This window comes from Halichoeres trimaculatus, unplaced genomic scaffold, assembly GCF_033239565.1.
Source record: "Halichoeres trimaculatus isolate MK-OKI-2021-1 unplaced genomic scaffold, fHalTri1.1 fHalTri1_scaffold_14, whole genome shotgun sequence".
Classification (NCBI taxonomy): domain Eukaryota; kingdom Metazoa; phylum Chordata; class Actinopteri; order Labriformes; family Labridae; genus Halichoeres; species Halichoeres trimaculatus.
This window is the reverse complement of record NW_027437192.1, coordinates 30168891-30191222: the sequence shown is the minus strand read 5'-3', so window position 1 is coordinate 30191222 and position 22332 is coordinate 30168891. Positions and strand designations below refer to the sequence as shown.

General features: G+C 40.1%; 2 protein-coding genes across 2 annotated transcripts in view; one reads left to right on the top strand and one right to left on the bottom strand.

Moving 5' to 3' along the window:
- The window catches only part of col22a1 (collagen, type XXII, alpha 1), an 81625-nt gene extending 75581 nt beyond the window's left edge, over positions 1-6044 (top strand). The window contains exons 60-64 of the mRNA XM_074686026.1: positions 128-307; positions 391-457; positions 548-730; positions 3402-3479; positions 3563-6044. Coding sequence (XP_074542127.1) covers positions 128-307; positions 391-457; positions 548-730; positions 3402-3479; positions 3563-3756 — 702 coding nt within the window. The 3' untranslated portion in view covers positions 3757-6044. The remainder of the gene's footprint in view (positions 1-127; positions 308-390; positions 458-547; positions 731-3401; positions 3480-3562) is intronic.
- A 1477-nt stretch (positions 6045-7521) lies between these two features.
- col9a1c (collagen, type IX, alpha 1c) overlaps positions 7522-22332 on the bottom strand; it is a 50025-nt gene continuing 35214 nt past the window's right edge. The window contains exons 26-38 of the mRNA XM_074687249.1: positions 20922-20966; positions 20761-20814; positions 20611-20664; positions 20449-20502; positions 17723-17794; positions 17606-17641; positions 17472-17516; positions 17348-17380; positions 17021-17167; positions 11588-11642; positions 11303-11497; positions 10737-10823; positions 7522-8153 (exon numbers count right to left, since the gene is read on the bottom strand). Of these exons, the coding sequence (XP_074543350.1) occupies positions 7954-8153; positions 10737-10823; positions 11303-11497; positions 11588-11642; positions 17021-17167; positions 17348-17380; positions 17472-17516; positions 17606-17641; positions 17723-17794; positions 20449-20502; positions 20611-20664; positions 20761-20814; positions 20922-20966 (1077 nt within the window). The 3' untranslated portion in view covers positions 7522-7953. The remainder of the gene's footprint in view (positions 8154-10736; positions 10824-11302; positions 11498-11587; positions 11643-17020; positions 17168-17347; positions 17381-17471; positions 17517-17605; positions 17642-17722; positions 17795-20448; positions 20503-20610; positions 20665-20760; positions 20815-20921; positions 20967-22332) is intronic.

Sequence of the window (22332 nt, the reverse complement as noted above, 5' to 3'; positions counted from 1 at the left end):
GAATTATAGATGTTTACATGACAACTGTGGGACATATGATTAGAAGCATGCCTCTCTCTAAAACTGTTCAAGAATCCTTCACTGCTGTCAAAAGTCCTTCAAACAAGACCCTGTCTTCTTTCTGCAGGGAGATCATGGTACAAAGGGAGACAAGGGACATTCAGGAGAGCCTGGTATGCCTGGAAATCCTGGACCTCCAGGCAGGAAGGGCCACACAGGTATGATGGGCATGTCGGGACCACCAGGAGAGATAGGAGCCCCAGGACCACAGGGACCTTCAGGAAACCCCGGTCTGCCAGGACAAAGGGTGAGTGGAAACCTTTAAAGGAAGCAGCTGGGTAATATTTATCTGTTCATTATTGATTAATGATGTCATCTCTGCCGTCACAGGGAGAGTCAGTATCACTGGAGCAGATGAGACGGCTCATCCAGGAGGAGCTGGCTAAACAGTTAGACGGTGAGTAGGGTTTCACAGTGTAGACACAGCTTGGTTTAAACTCACATTAAAACTGGGCTGAGGTTTAACTAAACTTCCCTGTGTGTCCAGCCAAAATGGCTTACCTCATGGCCCAGTTCCAGCCGGCTCATGTGAAGAGCACAGTGGGTCGCCCAGGACCTCCAGGGCCTCCTGGTAAAGATGGCAGTACTGGACGTCCTGGCCCTCCTGGAGAGCCTGGTATGCCTGGACAGAATGGTGGAGAAGGACCCAGAGGACCCATGGGCCCTAAAGGTAACACAAAGCCACTACAGTGCTAATAAAGCGTTTTTCTTTTTGAGGCTTTTGTTTGTTAAACTCTGCCCTGAAACCTTCTATTTACATGACTTCAGACTTTGCATTACACTCAGACACTCATAAACACTTTCTTTTCTTACCACATTTTAGGATTTCAGGAGAAAAGAACAGAATTAAAAAACGAAATTGATCACCAAATTTTATGGAAAAGAAATGAAAACTTGCCTGTTTTACATTATTTCAGGGATCTACTAATACTAAAGCTCATATGAAGTATATTTGGTGTAAAAATTCAAGATACCTACCTTTTTAAATTATGTTTTGTCATTTAAACTGAATGAGGTTTGGAGATAATGGAGGTTTTTGGTGTTGTTTCTCATGAGTCAAACCATGCTGAAGCTACGGTCAACCTGAAATTCCAACACCTGGATTGTCTAAGAGTTCTCATAGATTTTATTATGTTGTTTAGATGTTTAGTTTAGGTTTCAGTATTTCTAATTTTGGATCATGCTGAAACCAATTCTGCAATAAAAAGCAACTAGCATGTATAAAAACACATCACTTGTTCTGGACCCCATGCTGAGTTCCACAGCTTGATGTCACCAGTGTTCAGTGTTTGTGCTCTGATATTAAACAAAGCTTCACCTCCACCTATGAGACTGGGCGCTGACAAGAAAGCTTAAAGGTCTGTGGGAATCTTTAAGAACACACGGTTCTGTGTTTCATAGATCACAAAAAATATCATCTTAGTGTTCTCAAACATCCTTGTTCCATCATCACAGACTGATGAGCTCAGAGCTCTCCTCTTCCTCAGGTGTCTCTGATCCTTGATGATCAGTGGTCAGTTTTCTACAGTGTTACAGAGCAAACTCTGCGTCTGACCAAGGAACATGTTCTCCATTAGGGGGCGATGTGGGGAGAACATGTCAGGACATATATATGTCAGGATCAGGATCTGGATTTGATCAGGATTGTTTCTCATATTCAGACTGTTCTCACCTGCAAACAACATTTTTAGACCCAAATATTTCTGATTTAGTTTTTGGAACTATTTCCCTGCTCCATTTTAAAACTTTTATCCCGACTTGTGTCCTCTGGCATGTTTTTTGAGAGTTGTTGAGTTTCTGCAGAATGCACAGAGCTTTAGCTCAATACAGGTTGACTATGTACGGTCAAAATGTAGTTTAGTGAGACGTTACTTTGTATACTTTGGTTCGGTCTGTGACATTGACAGAAAATGTAAATGTACAATTAATTTAGAACATGTTTCATTTTCAGTACCATCATTCAAACATTGTGAGATGAAGTCTGGGTCAAATCAAATTGCCCCCTAGGCCAGACTTTGGACATGCCTGCTTTAACATTTCAAATAGCAGTTAAGACATACGACAGTTGTAACTAGTGCTGTCAGGCGATTAAAAAATTAATCTAATTAATTACAGGATTTGTAATTAATTAATCTAATTAATCACATTTTAATCTCATATCTGCTTAAGGTCCCAAAATAAAGAATTTTAATTCCAGGACATTAAAATTACATTAAAAGACATTAAAAAACATTCAAAAATAAGGTGGGAATATATACAACACATTTTTCGGTACCCTGAGGCATAAGGAACACATGAAAAAAGTGTTATGGTTCTATCTTAACAAAAATCTACACAGCCCTGCACCTAAGATAAGCTGATTTGATTTTTAGGACATATTTTGCTTCTGTTCACATTTTTACTCGATGTGGACTCAATTTTCAGTGCAATATGTTCTTCTATACTTCTATGAGGTCAGGAGAACCAGGGCTAAAGGCTAAAAACTGTGAGGAACTATGTACAAAACACTTTTTTTCAAGTCTTGGATCAAAGTAAAGTGAAGTATTTTCAGTTTTACAGGCTCTGAACACACAAACTGTTGCTCATTGGTGCAGAGCAGCCCCAAGCTGAAACATGACACCAGGAAGATGGAAGGACATTTTCAAAGAATTCTTTAGACTTAAATAAAAGGCGTTTTTCGATCATTCAGGGCTTGTTTGATGCAGTAAAGAGTGTAAAATTACCTGTTTATTTCAGAATTGAGCTAGAGCAAACGGTTGATTTTCTGCAGATTTTCAAAAAGGACGTGTGAATAAATGAGATGTGGACGGCAGTCCCCTTAACAGCGCTATCTCTTCCCCCCAGCTCAAAGCATGACGTCAGGTGTGATACATTCAGGGACCGTCGGAAATTTGAAAATCTGACGAGAACACCACTTTTTCCATGTAGGACAAACAGTTTGTAAATGCTAGACATTTAAAAATAAGTGCGTCTTTTAACGCCTCGCGGGTTTGGGATCCAGATTAATCTGCGTTAATTTTTATAACGCGTTAATTTTTATAACGCGTTAATTTGCGGTGTAATAAATTAATCTAACTAAAATGACAGCCCTAGTTGTAACAGATTAGACCAAAATGAAATCATTCTATGATAATCTCATGCTGATAGAGGACTCATTGATACAACACGCTATTTTGAAAAATGGTGACCAGTTTAAATTTTTTCAAAGAGTCAACTGTAAAGAGTATCAGTGCCCAATATTATTCTTTGGTCCCACTTGAACCTTTCTTTGGAAACATGTAATTATATGCACCACTTTTGAGTCACAAACCTGCATCTGTTCCTGTTTCTGTTTCCTCCAGGTGAGAAAGGAGGAAAGGGAGAGAAGGGAGACCCTGGTATTGGAGAAAGAGGAGAGCAAGGACCCACCGGCCCGATTGGTAACAACCTCTGTTTCTTATTTAGCTCATATGAAGCATCATTTATCCAGTCAGGAGTCTCTAATCCTCCTCCTCCCCCACAGGCCCAGCCGGTCTGCCTGGTTATGGTAAAGACGGAAGCCCAGGACAAGCCGGAGCTCAGGGAGAGCCTGGAAACCCTGGTCCACACGGTCAACCTGGACCTCCAGGTCCTCCTGGTCAATGTGACCCCAGCCAGTGTGCCTACTACGCCAGCCTGGCACAAAGACCCCACACCAAAAACGTCAAAGGGACTTAAAGAAGGAGAGACACAGAGAGCTTGAAGTCCAGCTGTATTTATGAACTCGTTGTGTCGGTCTGAATCAAGAACTTTTTACTTTTCGAGATAACCTCAGTATGGAGGGTTGAAGCAACATGTGCTGCCGGTCAGATGTTTTGTTTGTTTGTTTATGAAATTTGGGATGATCGGACGTAAGCAAGAAGGGACTTTATCAGAGTTAAAATGGGGTAAAGAGGGCAGCTAAACTGTTTTTCTCTTCACTTGCATGCTTCCTGTAAAGTAGGGAAAGGGAGGTAGCAAGTATGTAATTCCTACTCCTAACCCCGCCTCTGGGAGGAAAGATTTTGAGTCTGATATTTTATCACTTCATCAATAATTACCCTAAACTCCAGAAGGTGTTTCTTGGAGGAATTTGTCTGCAGCAGTCTTTTATCTCCAGCTTCACACTATTTTGCATCAATTACCTTTCACAGCCTCCGCCGGCCCACGCAAGACACAATACGTCAGTTGCTGCCCACTAAATTGATTCTTCTACAGATCCTCTCCCCGTCCTGTGGTAATCGCTCAGTCGAAGCAACTATCTGTTTTATTGTCATTGATGGGAACGTGGGGAACTGACAGTGGGAGCATCATCTCAAATACCAACAGTGACTTTGCGTAGGAGGAGTGTTAATGAGTTAGTGTGGGGTGTGATGAATGGCCGCATTTGTGCGTTTTGTGCTTCCAAGCTGGAGGCAGCGCTTCGCAGCTCTGTTTGTGTGCCGCAGTAGCATCCTCACACAAGCAACACAATAAAAATGACTTCAGAAACATCCCCGAGAAGAAAGTGTAGCTCCGTTTTTCTTGATTTGTGAATTTGATGGGCAAAAGAAAAATATTTCTTTCAATGAATAAAGTGGAGGCAGGGGAAGAAATTCACATTTTGCAAAGGTTGCTCCAAGCCTCAGGTGATATCTGTGAGGTTTTATCCAAAAAGTGAACGTCTCATTTTGATGGTCTTTTGAAAAAGGAGTCCACAACAGTAAAATCCTGACGTGTGTGCAGAAGTCTCCCTCTCAAACCTGAGAGGAGGGGATTGGAGGAAAGAGGAAATGTCAGTGTTAGATTTGTACTTTTATGTTTTAATGAAGTGGCTCCGCTCACTCTTTCTTTGAGGTATGCATAGACTTGAGCTGTAAACAGCTTAAGGAGGTGGTATAATTGCTGCCTTTGTTCACCTCTCTTGAAAAGACGCTTGTTTCACGCTGCTTTCTCTAAATGTGTCACTTCCTTTCTGTTGGCGGAGGCTTATTAAGTGCCCACGCTGTGGCAGTGCCCGGGCAGCTCAGTGCTGCTTTGAAAAGACATTGCTTTTTCTTATTTGTCCCCTGGAACCTTAAATTGGAGAGCCGCTTCCCTGCATCCTGATGACCTGAGCTTTGTGGAGACCATTTGGAAAGACGTTTTGCCTTTTGTCCCTCATGGACCAATTAAAACTCTCCCCACAGTCTCAGACTTACAGGTTATTGAGAATCTGTTAAGTGACCCTCTGCAAATGCTTTGTCTTCCTTTCAAAAACATAAAGAAACTTCAGCACACAGAAGGACAGAAGAGAGTATGGTTATTTTAGTTTGAAAACACAGAAATCTTGCCTTAAAGATTCAGATTATGGCCGGTCACTAATACAACTTCCTACAGCTCAGGGTCCTGAACCAAAGATCATTTCTGAAGACTGTGAAGACGTTGGTAAAGCAGAGAAAAGTGACCTGAAGGCTGCAGACTTAAAAACTAAAATTATAGCTGTGGTCTCAAACAGAACACATGCAGCATGTAGATTGGAATTTGCATGCTAGCTAGGCTAAGTAGCATGCACAAATACATGTTTCAGCAGCTTTCAGACTTACTCCTTTGACATGTTTAGTACAACCTGCCTCCTGCTTTCACTGTAAATCAGCTTTTCATGCCGTGCAGTTTAAACTTTGCAGAAGTTTTCAAAGACCCGCCCTCTCAGTATTCCCATCAGTCAAACCCTTAACCTGTGTCAGTATTGCTCTTTCTCTGTTTGTAAATACGTGTTGCAGTTACCAGTGGACTAGCTATCACAGGTTGGGGTGGTTATGTTTCATCTGCATTTAACACAAACATCTCTTATTATTGGAATGATTTAATTTTGCAAATTAAGTTATATTGATAAATTATTCAGGATTTGAACAAATACAAATGTGTTTTACTGCCTTTAGTCAAATTTATTAGCCTGTTTTCTCCGTCTTTTTCTATTGAATTGGTGCTAAGATATTTTGGATAAGTAACATGTCGTAGGAATGAGAAAAGACACATGTACTGTACTGTATAATAAAGACTGGAATGGATTCATTTTATAAAACTGGCTCTTCAGATTCTGTTTGATACGTTCACTAAACTTTAAAGAGGGGGTATTGGGGGTAAACTCCTCAGCATGTACAGTAGCTGTTGGCTGTCCCAGAAGTTGCTAAACCACATCACTGCCTAATTTGCATGAAACTGTTATGAACACTGTAGAAGAGAGGAACAACATTGTTGGAGTGACAGAAAGTGAGTTAAAAAAAACAACAAAAAAACACCATAAATAACCTTTCTCCTGTTGATTTTTTTTTTCTAAAAAAAAACAAAAAACAATATTTATATATATATATATATATATATATATATATATATATATATATATATATATATATATATATATATATATATATATATATATATATATATATATATATATATATCAACCCACCTCCTTCATCTGAGCTTGGAACCAGCATTAATGACCCAAAAGACACCAACATGCCCAGTTTATTTGCATGCAGTTGTCTGCTCTGGCTGCAGCTGGGAGGGACTGCTGCTAGCGACAACAACTTGTCCGCCTATGAGTGTTTTGAATAGAGGAGGGGCCCATGGCAGCATCTGCTGCTCGTTGAGGAGAGCAACGGCTCAAATACGCCAGATGCAACGGCAGCAGCTCCAATCTGTTGCGTGTTGACCCCCTTCCTTCTGATTGGCCAACCCTGTAAAGTCCTGATGGGGGCAGAGCTATTGGCAGACCTTGGTGTTTGAGGCCACTTAGCAGATCCTGATGACCACATCATTTCAGCAAGTTTATAAAACATCTTGTGCTGTTGTGAAACAGCGTTTTGATCATTTTCAGATTCAGTAATTTCTTCCTCATATCCCCTCTTTAAAGACATTTATTAATTTTTTTTTTGCTGAATTTACTTAAAGAACATGTGAAATGTTGCTGTGTCTTCTCATCAGCACACCTTCAAACCCACTGAACCTCTGCTGTTATGAGATCTGTTGAATCCCAGAGCTTTTTCTCAGTGTCTGCTGAGCTTGCCTCCTTCCAGCTGTCTGGTAAAGGTCATGTTTGATCTGTGAACATGTTTGTGCTGTGTGGCCACAGGTGGGGATGATGTTGGTTTTACTTTGTTACCAGGCAACAGTGACATGCCCTCTGAATCCAGATCATATCCAAAACAACCCGGGGAGCTGGTTCTGCGCATGAAACTGTGGTGCTGTGGTATTTTATTGACCCAGCCATGTGCATAACAATCCAGTGAGCTCATCCAATCATGCTGTGACGGTCTGAAGATAGCACACTTCCAAAACATATCACTTTATTACATTTTTAAAGAACATTATGATGACAAAAATCAAGCAAAGAATGATCCTAAATGAAAGCAAAACAATGTTTAGGGGTTTGTGTTCTTCCTGTTTTTCCAATTTTCTTCCTAACTGGCTCATCGCCCAAAGAGAGGAGGCGATGTTTTCAGGGAGCTTATTCAGGCAGAGGAAAAGTACATGCATGGAAGTAAAATCAGAAATGAGCCTAGAAGTTTTGCAGCTTACTAAAACAAGTTTTAATGACAGGAAAAGGCTCATCAGCTGTAACCGGGTAGATTAGTTTGGGTCATCTCACAGGCCGGAGTGCCTGACGTCAGCTGGAGGGAATATCTTTGGCATCAGTAGCAGCTATCTCTGAACATTAGATAAGCTTCTTAAATCAAATACAAGATAAAACGTCTATACAGTATTCTACAGCTGTGCATGGTCTCTGTTTCCCGTTGTGCTTCCTAGACCCGTGGTTCAGACGGAGACATTTGAGGACCCCCAAAGATCACCACGCCGCGGACTCCTGAGAAAGAGCCCTTAAAGGTGGCCTCTGCAGGATGAGATCTGGACTGTTTCATGATCGGGGACGTCTCATGGGTTTTTGTAGCCAGCAGACTTCTTCCCACTGACCATGTAGAGAGGTGGAAGTCTGTTACAGGTGGATGGGTCACAGAGCCCAGGTGGCCCTGAAGGTCCTCTTGGACCAGATGCTCCTGGGGTGCCGGGGCTTCCTGTTTCACCACGTTCTCCATCTTTGCCGTCTTTGCCGATGCCTGGAGCACCTGGAGCACCTGAGGGTGGGATGGAACACATGTCACCTTACAATGTTTTAACTATGACACTGAAAATTAATCATGTTCTAAATCATGTTTACATTTATATTTACATCTGTCAGACTCCCAAACCAAAGTCTATCTAGTACGGTCTCACGAAACTAGATTTGGACTGTGCATAGGCTGCTTGTACAAAGCTAAAGCTGTTTAAATTCTGCAAAAACTCAACAACTCTTCCAGCTGAGGTTTTTAAATGAATGAATTCATCATGATGCGAGAAAAAAATACATTAGAGGACACAAAACCAGATTAAAGTTATAAAATGAAGCTGAAATGTGGGTCTAAAAATGTTGTTTTCAGGTCAAAATAGTCTGAATATGTAAAACAATCCTGATCAAATCAAGATCCTGATCCTGCCATAAAAACATCCTGACATGTTTTCTCCATATCGCCCCCTAATGGAGAACATGTTCCTAGCAGAGTTTGCTAATGTTTACGCAGCAGTTATTACTGCAGAAAACTGACCACTGATCATCTGGTATCAAGAGACAATTGATCTATGGCTAAATCCCGCCCTCAAACGTAATGAGCCAATCGTACACTTGGACATTATCTGCCCATATGTCCATTGATATGCTTTGCAGGAAGTCAGTTTTTGTTCAGTTTTATAAACTTTTTGAAAGAGTTTAAGTTTAAAAATGGTCTAAGAGTGTTCATGGGGAACATGTAACTCTGACACAAAGTATCCTGGTGGGATACAGGTTGGGTGACAGAGACACATCTGAACAGAGTAAAGTGTCTTCTTTGGATTAAGTTGTGCTGTAAAGAAACATCATCTCTGTGTGAATCAAATGAAGAAGGATGTCTCCATCTGCTCCAAGGTCAGCTGACATCGTATCTGAGGCAGCAGATTGTGACTTTGCTGTAAATAAATATAAAGTTATCTTTAACACTAGAACCACCTCTGCAGTCTGACAATTTGGGATTTTCTCTAACGTTAGCTAAAGTTAGCATAATGTTAACTCATAGCAGTGTTGTTCATCATGTCTCTTTGTTTGTTAGGAGTTCATTGGCCTAGTTTTGTTCTAGTTTTTGTTCTTTGATGATCCTACATCATTGTTAGCTGTTGTCCAAAGAGCTCTAGTTGAGCTAGCATTAGCTTATGGAGCTTAGCTTCATTAGCTTATCTGTAGGCTAATAGCTGAGATAACAAAGGTTGTCAAACATTGTGCTGAATGATTCAGTGTAAATACTGTAGCTCAAACTAACAGAGACACACTCTGGGAAATAAACTGAAACCTTATCAAGTCTTTTAAGCTTATTTTCAGTAGAAAATGTCTTTTTTTATGGTGGCCAGTAAGTGTCAGACAACTTGCAAAAGCCACAACACAATGGGAGCTGAGGGGACAGTTATTTTAACTGACACAGAAAAGTTGTGAAAGTAAGTTAATGATCCCCCCCCCCCCCCCCCTTTTTTTACCTTCAGCTTTCATAAATTAAGTTTTAATGTTATTGATTCATAAATCTTGATATAAGATTATGTATTTTTTTCCACTAAACAAGTACAAGTAATATGAAGGATATCACAAGGTGAGGTCCCTAAGAAGCTTTATTTATCATAGATGAAGTTAAAAAAAAAAAAATTATTGACACCCTCCGCCTGTTGTACTTTTTAGACTCAATATGAGCCACATTCACCTGAAAAGTCCAGAAAAATCTTTTTTTAAAGACAAAATGAGGTCTGTATTGCTTGTAATGAATATAAAAAATCTGCTGATGGAACAAGAGAAAAGTTACTTGTACTAAGAAATTATTCAAGTTTTAACTTTCAAGCAAATTTTTCTTGTTTCAAGGGAAGAATTTTTTTTACTTGTTACAAACAACTCAGACCTCATTTTTGTCTTTAAATAACTTGAAACTGGATACTTTTTCCAGACTGACCAGCAAAATATCAAGTTTTGCAGGACAAGTTTTACAATAAAATAAGAAAAATACTCAGTAACATTTCAGTTTTTTGTAGTACACTCTACAAAAACACGCTGATCCTCTGTCTTGTTGTCTGAGATGCTGATGCTAACCAGATGCTGTTTATCAGGTTTGCTCTGGGAGCTGTAAATTTAGTCTGTAACTGAAGCTTTTTATCAAGCTTCTCAACAATAAAATGATTCATATCTCCCTCCAATGTGGATTTTAGAGACTTTTGGTGACTAAAGGATGATCTGTGATCTTTCTGTTTCCAAAAATCATCAATAGCATCCTGTAAAATGTCTCCAACTGTGGCACCTGTCACTGGATATTCATTGTTTCTCTGAGTGAATGGGGGCAGGGCTTAGCCATAGGTGAATTGAGGGACAGATGAGGTTTTAATTCATGAGTGGATAATGATGGCACGAGGATGTTTCACCAGAAATAGTTAACAAACAAAATGTCTGTACTTTCAGGGTAAGAGCTGCTAGGCCTTGGTTATTTTCACAAACCAAACGTGGCCCTCTTTAAAAACAGTCAGGACCTCTCTGGTCTATATCCAAAGAGAAAATGAACTGAAGGTTTGTAATGCAGCCTAAGGTTGTCTATCTTTTTATGACAGGACTTCAGTCTTACCTGGAGCACCTGGTGCACCTGGGCTTCCTTTAGTTCCTATCCCATCCTCTCCTTTATCTCCTTTGTCTCCTTTTTCTCCAGCATCGCCTGCAGGACAGCAGAGCAAACAGAGGACACACGGGTTAATATTTGGATGAGATGGAGAGGCATGCAGTGTGCTCAGTTACAGAGATGTAATTAGAAAACTTAATGAGTCTCTTCTGATTCATCTGTGTTCAGTGAATCATTGATTGTATAATGTAATGCACAGCTGAATCTCCTCCATCTGCACAGAACTTTGCATAACTTCTGTCAGTCTGCTGTGGCAGTGGGAAGACAAAGGCGTCCTGCCTGGACCTGCTGCTGCCTTGTTTCTCGAAAGCTTGATTTGATTTCTTTCCACAACATTCTCAGTGTGTGAATCGTGAGTATTCACCAAGAAAACAAAGGGGAAGCAAAGAGCTATCGCAGCAGTAGCTTATCTCTCACAGGGCTGGTGATGCTCTGCAGCCTCAGTGACCTCAGGATGGGTCAGACAGAGTTCAGCTCTGACTGTCAGAGGAAGGGTTTAAAAAAAGGAAACTCACCCTTTTTGCCTGGTGCACCGGGTAGTCCGAAGAAGCCTGGATGACCTTTAGGACCTGTGGCCCCTGGCGGTCCTGCTGCTCCAGCTGCTCCAGCTGCTCCAGGGGGGCCAGGAGGTCCTGCAGGTCCAGGAGTACCGGGGGCACCAATGGCTGCTGGTTTCTTCAGCATCTCTTTCATAAACTCTGCTAATTGTTCTGTAGAGAAAATCAGACATGAATAATTTCATAAAGTAGTGAGGCAGGTGGTTTACTGAGGATAAGAGAGCATTATTCAGAAAACTTTACCTTCAACAACAGCTGAGCACATCTCACGGAGCTTCTCATCACTCACTTTGGGGCCCTGAAAATGATGAAGATAAAGCTTAACGATCACAAAACAATCCAGTTTTTTTTATCTTAATTGATTCAGTTTGATGGCTTAATGTGCTCTGAAATTAAACAAACTATTGATGCGTCAAAGCTGCATCTCGAAAGCCCCATTTTCAATTAGCAGTTAAGTTCAGTTGGTCTCGACATGGCACGCATTTTGCTGTGTTTCTGCTGACTAATCCAGGGACTGATCCCCAAATTACCAGGACGAGCCCTCTCATTTTTTGGGACCCTTCCATAGGGGTGCAAGACTAAACAAATCTGATTCTGGGAGATGGAGCTAGAGACACTGCAGTCCATTGATTGGTCAAAAAGATCGTCAGTGCCTGTGCAACAGCGGTTGTTGCTTTTCTCCTGGAACTTGCAGTTTTCTCTGAAACAAAACTTGGTTGTCCCTTGTAAAAAAGAGCCACATGGAAATAAAAAAAGACAAATTACTGGATGTCTTCCATCACAGCTCTTTGTTTACTGTGTTTTCAGTATTTTTTCTTCTTCGTTGGATGTATTAGCAGGGTGCACTGTGTCAAGCTTCTATTGCGTCATGCTATTATTTAACTAATGTGGCTATCTGCATCCAGCTTACATGCCACCTACCATGAGGGGGCACGGTTGGCTGTGGAAACACAAACAGGACCAGGCTCAACCAAGCCAACCCGTACCAAACTGTACTGCTTGGTGGAAACGGGGCTAAAGTCTTCTCTTCACAGTAAGTGAAACTGAGACTGGGGCACTACCACCTCTTTAAAGCTGTGAATTTGAAGCTGTTGACTCTCAGAAACTGGTCTTTTAATTCTGTTTTTGCTTTGGGCCCAGTCCTCAGTCCTCTTCCTGTCAGAGTTTCCAGTCCCAGTTTCTGAGTGTCTCTGGATGCTGAAGGAAACTCTCACTGAGCTCACCCTGACTTTCTTTGACTTCATTTCTCTGGAGCAAGGCCTCTTTCTGAAAATGTTCTTATTTTCTGTCTCTCTGTCATTATAAACTGTCTTTTCCAGCTCATTCTTGGAGTGTCACACAACTTTCTGCAGAACAATACTGTTCAATAACGCTTTCCACGAGGGTCTGGTACCATGGTGTGTTCATTTCTACTTCTATACACACAGAGATGGTTGAAAGAAACATGGGAAACTTGGGAAACTTGTAGGAATTAGTAGCGCCAACTTTCAGGGCTTGATCAATTTCCATTGCTGCAAATAGTTAATTATCTTTTACCATTTCTAGTTATTCAATGTACTTTAACTGCTTGATTTTAAATCAAAAACTGGAAAAACCTCCTTAACGGACCACAACTATCATTCACCAAAGGCAGCTTATGGCAGAAAATAAAACAACATATTCTCTGTTTACCAATGTGTACAGGAGTGTACCAAGTGTATTTTATTTTCCCCAAAGTTTCCATGAAGCTGCTCAGGAATATTTTCTGGATTTTGTCGCTGTTAGATAAGTGATTACATACATGCATCTTAGAATTCCCTAGGTTTTTTTTGCTTGGAAATCTTGGAAATTGTATTACCTTTTATTTTTTTAATCTTATCAACTTGATTTAAACATACCCCATGATGCATGACATCATATAACAAACTAAAATGCTTTATTCAAACATGCACCAGGTAAATACAGTTAATATAAATTACGGAAAATATCTTTGAACACCCAATAATTTCCAAAAATTCCCATGGAAAGTTTCTGACTTTGAAAATCCCCTTAATTTTGCAACCCTTCAAGTCTGGGCTGAGTAATAAAGCTCATTTTATATCAGATCCTTTAGGTGTAAGAATATTTTGTTTGCCTTTGGTATAAGTGAATCTTCCTCTCACCAAATCCCCTGATCGATCAGGATAAGTGTGACATTGACACAGGGAGGATGAGGAACAGTAAACAGAGGGAATCAATAAACAAGGTTCAACATAATAATAATAAAAACCCAACAAGGTTTAGTCTATTTGCTTTTTTGAGCTCTTTGATTTTCTTTGTGCAGCAGAGGGTGGGGCTTCAGGAAGAGGGGAAAAGGAGAAATGTTTGGTGCACAGAGGGTTGATTAAAAAGAGGAGACTAGAGGAGTACGAGAAGAAAGAGAGTTTATTATTGGTCTTTTCTATGGTTTCATTTTCATTAAGTCAAAGGTAAAGGGATGTTTTTTCGCTTAAGAAAACGACGCTGACTGAACCATCAGGAGAACTCTCAGTGTTTCACCTATTTTTTTTTTTTTTTGTCAGAGTTTTGACAAAGTTTCTGTCCCCTCCTTGCTCAGAGTTGCTCTGAAGCTATGATTACCTCCTTGTTAGGAATTTTTCGGCTGAGTTAGGAACTCTCTGAGAAGCTGTGTGACTACAGGCTCTGGTGTATCAGCAGGATGCTTGTGAAACAGCAGGATCCTGACACTTATTTTCTAATTAGCAAACACCCCTACGTAAGTTGACATCATTAATGATATTTTCTGGAAAAAATTAAATGTAGGAAAAAAGTTGGGCAACAATTAGCAGAATATTTCAGCCCACACTGCCTGACACACAGAATAATATTAACTTGATTGTGACTCTACAAAGCTTCGAGATAACAGAGTTTAGCTCTCAGCAGCTGGGGTTGAGTTATAGTCTAGCAGTCAAGGTTGGGAAAAACAGCTTAAAAATATATCATTACTAATGCCCTAAACCTGCTTTACAACTATTTCAAACATTATAACCCCATTACTGTTACCAACAGTGAAATGTGGCACGTTTCTATGCACTGATGTCTCACAGCTGTTATCTGACATAGCTTGCTCAGCCAGGAAAAGGAGGTGCAAATAAAACGTGTTTTTTTCCCTTATGTTCTTCTATAGTGAGGGGTGACAAACACATAAGTAATAATGATTTGCTAAAGGTAGACTGGATGCAACAATGGTGAGTCCAGAGTAGTCTGTTGAGTTAAAACTGGTGTTTTTAGGTTGGAGGTACAGGCACTACTTCAGCATCATTGATGTAAAAGGGGAGGACGTACATGTGAAGTGTTCATCATGTCCATGAGCAAAACCTGCTCAATAACCTGAATTCTTTTACATATCTGAAGATTTAAAAAAAAAAGAGAAAAAAAAGTGACACAATAATTAATTTTAATTACTAATTGAATTACTTTTATGGAAAAAGTAACAAGTGCCTTTAACTAATAACTTTTTTAAAGTAATTTGCCCAACACTGTGTGCACCCCATGGAGTAAACCCTTGAGCAGGCAACGTTGGTTTGAAACTAATACATTGTCACCCTATAAAAATAATGGCCAAAGAAAAACAAGTTTTTTTTTATAAATCATCTCTTGATAATGCTGGTTATCTCAGGCAAAATTGCTTAAAGCCTTAGCTAAAAGAACTATGCTTTTTATGTCCTATAAGACTTATGTCAAGAGGGTGACTGAGGGCATTTTATTTCTACACTTAGTCAAAAATTCTGGATTATTTATGATTAAATGTGTGACTTTGTCAATTTAACCAGCTTTCATGATGGCAGCTGCTTCAAGAAGAAACATAAACTTTAGAGCAGAAGAAGCTGTAAACCTGATTCTTGAATCAGTTTCTACTGCTGAGTGATCAGGTTCACCATCATAAAGGATAGAGTTTAATGTTGTGTAGTCATTTAGTCTAAATTTCACAAGTTAATGTTTCACTACAAATTTAGCTACTTCCAGCTAGCTACCTCTTCCTGTCTTACCCACTGATTTCTGTGACAAAACATAAATGAGAACAAGGCAACAATACTAATCAAAGTTTTAAGTTAAAGAAATGATTTTGCTTTTTGGTAGGAGATGTATGAGTATGACTACTCAGTGTATGATTGACCTGACATTTGTTAAATTAAGGTTGGAGTTTATGTTTTGAGTTTGCTCTATGGAATTACAGGGCAGTTAATGGTCAGGAAATGGGTTCAGTTCAATACAAAAACAGCAAAGAAAAGACCTGAAGAAGTGAGGAAATTTGATTTACCTGACATTTGTTTCATTTAACTTTGGGTAATTTCAGATTTGAGTTTGCTCTATGGAATGAAAAGGCAGTATAAGCCAGGTTTGAAGTTTCCTAAGTCAGACTACAAAGTTAGAAAAACTGGCCTTTGTCACTTTATTCTTTAATGTTACATGATTGACACACAATGATCTCTTCATGTCAACAGTCATCCATTGATTAATGAATATCATTAATAATCAATTTGGTCAAATTTTTGTTTTTTCTCCCAAAAACTTGAAAAAATGACTTGAATTTTGGGCCATTGTTTTAATAAGGCAACGATATGCACACTGTTTCCTGCTCCATCTACTGTCCTGTCCTCAGTGACTAAAGGCTTTAATATCCTTTCTGCACAAACGTGACACACGGAAATGAGACACGCAGAATCAGCAAGAGAGAATGTGTGTGACTTTGACTTTTCAACGCTCCACGTGGTATCCATTCCCAAACTGCGGGGGGCGGTGTATTGCAAGTCTACCTCAGTACTAAACTTGAGGAGAAGAAGTTGTTCACACTGTTTATAACTTCTTTTTCCCCCATTTCCTCTTCTCTGCCAAGTTTGGCTGCAATTTCACGCCAGAAATTGTTCATCACACAGTTATCTTGGTGATCTCTGTGTGATGAACCATTTAATGCCAGTATTTTTTGGTTCTTTGATCACTAGGAGCTCCTGTTCATCAGAACATTTCTGTGCAGGAGGCATAAACCAAGCTTAGCATGTCGCCAGAGACAACCTCATCAGTGTGCAAAAGGAGTCCAGCACATCTCCCCTCGGTCTGTCTGGACCTTGGAAAAATATTACTCCAGATCTCAGGCTGAGTGTAAGAGCTGGGGAGAACTGACAGTTAGTGGAAAGAGATGTGAGTTCAGCCTAAAGCAAATGGATCCCAACATTTCTGAGAGTAGTGGAGCAGCTCTCTGTCCTGCAACCCAGTCAAAGACAACATGGCAGGAGAATTCATCACTAAGCTGCTAAACACTAAAAATGAGGGTGAGTATTTGGGAAACCACATATAATTTTGTACATTTAGGCCTGTCGTCCACATGAAATTGCAGTTTTATGTCACTCAAAACAATTTTTTTGTAAACTTCAGCCAAAGTAAAGATTTTGGAAAACTCTTTTGTGTCTCAGAGAGATTTAGGTAGCTGAATAATTAGATTTAGCTGAATAACGGGGGTTCACCCTGATTGGATGGCACAGGTTTCACATCAGAAAAACACAGACAAATATGGGTTTGGCATGCTCTGAACCACACTCACTAGTCCGTGTGTGTAGACAAAGGTATTTCTAAAAACAAAAGAGAGGGGAGATATTTGTTGTTTCTGTCACTGAGTTGTCTAGGTGATAAGTTTTGAATCAGCTAAACTGTAACACTCACAGGTAGACCTCTGGGGCCCGGTGCTCCAGGAAGGCCTGCTTCTCCCTCCAGCCCTCGAGGTCCCATTAGACCAGCCAGACCCTCATGTCCTGGCTGACCCGGCCTGCCTTCATCTCCGGTGGCTCCTCTCATGCCTTTCTCACCACGCTTTGGAAGAAAAACACATCATCACCCATCCCGTTTGACATGTGAGGACTCCATTTATACCCTTTCTGCTTTGGCTCCATCAAAACACACTCAGGGCACGCTGAAGCAGTATTTGTTCTCAGGCAACAGATAAGAAACAGCAGAAGAGGAGCGGGAGAAAAGAGAGTAGTGTTGTGATACCTCTCCTTTGATTCCAGGAACACCAGGAGGGCCCTGAAAACAATCAAGCAGGCGCTGGGTTTAGAAATACAGTCGCAGACAAGTTGTTGTATTTTCAAGCAAAGGAAAAGGTGGCTTCACACACCTGATCTCCCTTAACCCCGATGTCTCCTGCGACACCTGTGTCCCCCTGGTAGGAAGAGTCTCAGAGTGAGTCTGTGGCTGTGAGCTCAGGTTTGGGTTGTTTGAAGTAAGATCAGAGGTGAGGATCACTCTTACCTGACTTCCCTTTGGCCCCATTGGTCCCATAGGTCCCTGGAGGACACATGAAAGAGCATTGCAGCACGTCACCCAGTCACAATAATCCAGTCATAGAAGTAATGAGTGTGGCCTTACCTGGTCTCCTTTGTATCCAGTGTGACCCTTCATCCCTTTGGCACCTGTATCACCTTTATCTCCCTTGTCACCCTGGAAATACACCCGTTTATAAACATTATCTTCCACTGTGCATACACACTCTCCTTTATGGTTCACAGACTGTACTTGAAGAGCTCTTTCCTAGACTTGAGACCTCTTTAAGTGCTTTGCAGTATACGCCACATTCACACATTCACACGCTGATGGCAGAGGGTGCTACGCTAAGTGCCCATCAGCATTAACTGATGCCATCACACACCACCAGGGAGCCGTTTGGACTTTAGTGACTTGCTCAAGGACACTCAGACTGCAGGAGGAGGGATCCACCAACCTTAAAAATGTTAATAATGTCTCTCTTACAGAGTCATATCTGACTGAAAATGGTTCTCGTTTCATTTCATGTTTCTTTATAAATATCACTGATAATCTACTCTGTTCTTATGTGTTACATGCAATCAAATTCACCCCTGTCTCCCCTTATTCCTTTTTTCCTGACCCATTGTAGAGTCACTCCATGTCGTCTTCCTTTGTTTTCTTGTATTGTTGAAAGTTATCTTCAAGTCTTTCTAGTTTTTTTCAGCTTAATTTATCTTGATTTGTTCTTTGGTGATTTGTCTTGCATTCCTTGTGTGTGTTTTTTCTCTTGTGTTTCTAGTTAAAGGGGCTGTGGTGACTGTTCAGAAAAGCTAATGTTTTTTCTAGAAAAAAGACCCCATTTCCCATGAGCACCAGCACCCACATGAGGACATCACTCATAGGATGGAGAGCTGAAAAGTTCATAGCCTGACCAGGAAGGAGTTATGCCACAGTTATAAAACTTGGCATGCATTAAATTCAACAGTTTCTGACAGTTACGGAATGGTTTATTTTCAAATTATCTGATGCTGAGCTAGTGTTTGAGGACTTTAAAAAGTAGAACCGGAGATGATTTTGTGAATATGGATAAAATTTGGCACTGTGGTGTTATCAAATATCTGTAGACAAAGAGGTTTACCCCCAAAGACACTCACACTGACATGGTTGCAACATCACGCTCCAGCTTCATCAACTGTAAGAAATGGGCAGCTGAATTCAAAAGGGGTAGGGAGAGACTTGAAGATGACCCAAGGTCTGGACGTCCTGCCACAGCATCTACCAACTCCAACCTCACCAATCAGAGCTAACGTAACCTCACTCTTCATTTTATTGATAGACTCTCAAGTTTGAATAGACCACTGCAGAATAACTGCTGACTGTGGGTTGGAATCAACATTAGCACGAACAGATTAGCTCCTGTGTTAGCCTTTAGCTCGTGCTCTAGCTCTCTCCTGTTTATCTTTCTTCTGCTCCTCTGTCCTTTTTCTGTCTGACAGTTAGGCTCCAGTGTCCACCATCACTACAAAATTAATCACAGAAATTGTTTTCAAAAGAGAAAAACACAGATCTCTCTTCTCTCTACTGAACTTTGTCAGCTGGTGGTGTTGTCATAGAGACTTTTATGTACATGTGTAAATCAATCCAGTCCTGGATGACCCATCAGGGAAGCTTCGAAATAGCTTTAAGAAATACTCATTTTTGTGCTGTTTTTCCCATTTTAGTCATGGCTATTATTGGCTCCAATTGTAACTCTTGTCCCACCTGTGTCCTGCCTCCGTTCATCACATTTCACATCTGCATCAGGTGTAGCTGTTCAGCCCCATTCATACTGGTATGACAGTGTATATTAGTCTTTACTTTGTATATTTTTTAAAAATGTTTTCATTTCTATTCTTGGTTTTCTTAATTATTTTTTATTTATTTATTTTTTTATCTTGTCAATTGTATCCTGTTCCATTGTATTTTGTTTATTGTACTATTTTACACTTTGTTCTTGTTGTATATGACTCAATACTGCATCAAACCAAATTTCCCCTCTGAGAAACGATAAAAGCTCATCTTTTCTTATCTTTTGCTATTTCTTTCTTAAGGTTTTGTACTTATTATAAAACTTGTATTTCAATTTAAAATTCATTGAAAAGTTCTCCTTTTGTTTTTTTCTCCCTGTTTATTCTTTTGCATTAAACTTACCCGCTAGCAGGACACGACTTAGTATGATCAACATTTTGACTGTTTGACTAATTTCAAAAAGCAAAACGAAAGGTAATTTTGTTTCTCACTCCCTCAGTCCTGGCACTGACGCTCTTTTGTAACTTCATAATTAGGGTGTGCTACAACTTCAGTTTACAGTGTAAGTCACTGTGTTAGCATTTGGCTACAATGCAGTACGATCAATATTTACATTCAAGGTGTGTTAGAGAAAGTAATTTCTTATAGAGCCATTCCACTGAACACAAACATCAGCGACTCTGTCAAATGAGATGAGTCACCTTAAAGGTGCTCGCTAACCGGATGTTTGTAGAGAAACGTGGTTTTGATCCTGTTCTTACAGCCACACTGGTTCCCTCTCTAACCAGTTCCTGAGTTTCAGATGGTGTTGTGTTTACATTGACATCATGACTCTTCATCTGCTTCAGTTACAAGAGCCATTCGCTCATTAGAAAAAAAACAACTCCAACTTGCAGGTCTTATCAATTTTGTCTTGTGATGTCGTGTACAAAAAGTGTACAAAATGATATTCTGTGTTCTGCTTTTGTTTGACCATGCATTTCTAAAAAAAATCCTCTATAAGGCATTATGTATGAATTAAAGAACAGTCATTATAAACAAAGTGACTGTAAGTGTCTCACCTGTATACCTTGGGGACCTATGGGTCCTACTGGTCCCTGTTTTCCTGTTTCTCCCTGCAAATGATCATAATCACAGTTATCATATGGACCAAGCAGCACTGAGCTACCTGTTAGCAGGATCTTAAAGGGACTTTCACACATTCTGAGCAAAACTGAACTCACGGTTGATCCTTTGGCTCCTGGTAACCCGTCTTCTCCATCTCCTCCAGGTTCTCCCTGTGCAGAAACAGTGGAGTGAGGATGTGAATCAGACATAAATTACCCAACAGTTTGCATGTAGTGTGTCATAGGAGGCTTGTGTGAGGCTCTCACAGCTTTTCCAGGAAGTCCAACTGGTCCAATAGGTCCCTCAGCACCAGTGTCACCCTAAACACAAAGCAGGAGTTTGTTAGTTTTTGGATGTTACATCCGTTAGCTCGGTCTGACATTGAGTTTTCTTCATTGCATTTTGTATGTACTATGGCGTGTCTCACCTTTGCTCCTGCAGGTCCCATGACTCCCTGTTTCCCTGGCAGCCCCTGTGAGCAGCAACACATCACGTGAGAAAGACAGAAAACTAAAGTGTGAATCCCACAAGGCCGTCTGCATTCTCATGTGAAGTCAAAGACCTATACTGTCTCATCAGCAAGGCGCAAATCTTATCAGATCTTTTGGATGTCACTTTTTCATCTCATCGTTTATTCATCATCTGCTGATATCTGACCAAACGTTCAACCTCTGGACGAAACAACTCCTTCTTCTGTATATACGAAATAAAACAGCTCAAAGTGATCAGGCAGATGTTTCCTGAGGTATGCTGATAATCTCATTTCCTCACCATCTTATCTCCTCATGCTACAAATGGAGTCGCCCCCTTCTGGCCATTGGCAAGATTGCATTTGTGAGATCCAGGAGACTGCATTTACTTCCTATTTCCTGTCTATCCTACAGAACTTGGGTTGCACCAATCATTAGTGATAAAAACAGACCATTTGTTGTAATGGAGAAAAACAACGACAACAAATAAAATCAGTTAGTGGAACACATGAGCCAGGCTTGCATTAAATTTGATGGTAGAAGACTCCACCACTAAAGGCACTAGCAACATAATTACTGCACCTGTTAGGCTGTTTAAAGACGGCGAACATTGTGCTTATGTGTCACAGATTAAGATCAAATATGTAAAGAGAATGAATTTTAAGGGTTCAAATAAATCCTTTGGAAAATATGATGGTTTGGAGCTCTACAGAAAATGTAGATTTATAAGTCACAACATTTCAGTTAACAGATGAGATAAAGAAGGCAATCAATGTCTTCAACCAGCAAGGCTCACTGGGGTCAGTCAAGCAATTTTGTCTCGTTTTCAGTAGAAAATGTCTCTTTAGACTTAAGATGAGTCACATTCACCTGACCAGTCAGGGAAATCGTCTTTTTTTTAGGTTATTTAAAGACAAAAAATAGGTCTGAATTGATTGTAACAAGCTCAAAAAAATCTGCTAATGGAACAAGTGAAAAGTTACTTGTATCAAGAAATTATTCTAGTTTGAGGCAAATTTTTGAGCATACTTTTCTTATTCCATTGGCAGATTTTTTTTACTTGTTGCCAACAAGTTCAGAAAAATGTCTTTAAATAACTTGAAACAAGACATTTTTCTGAACCGACAAGTTGAACGTGGCTAATATTAATTATAATAAGACATTTTTTTACTTAAAATAAGACAAAAACACTTGACAGGATTTCTTTTTTCTTGCAGTGTTTGGCTCTTCATTTTTATGCATCTGGGTCCTTCCAAGATGTGTGTGGTGAAAAGTTGGAGTCCATCAAACAGCTGCTCGTAGAGGTATTCGTGGAGTCACTGAGGCACTGCTGTGGTCCTTGTTCCTAAAATCAGCTTTTGTATTGCT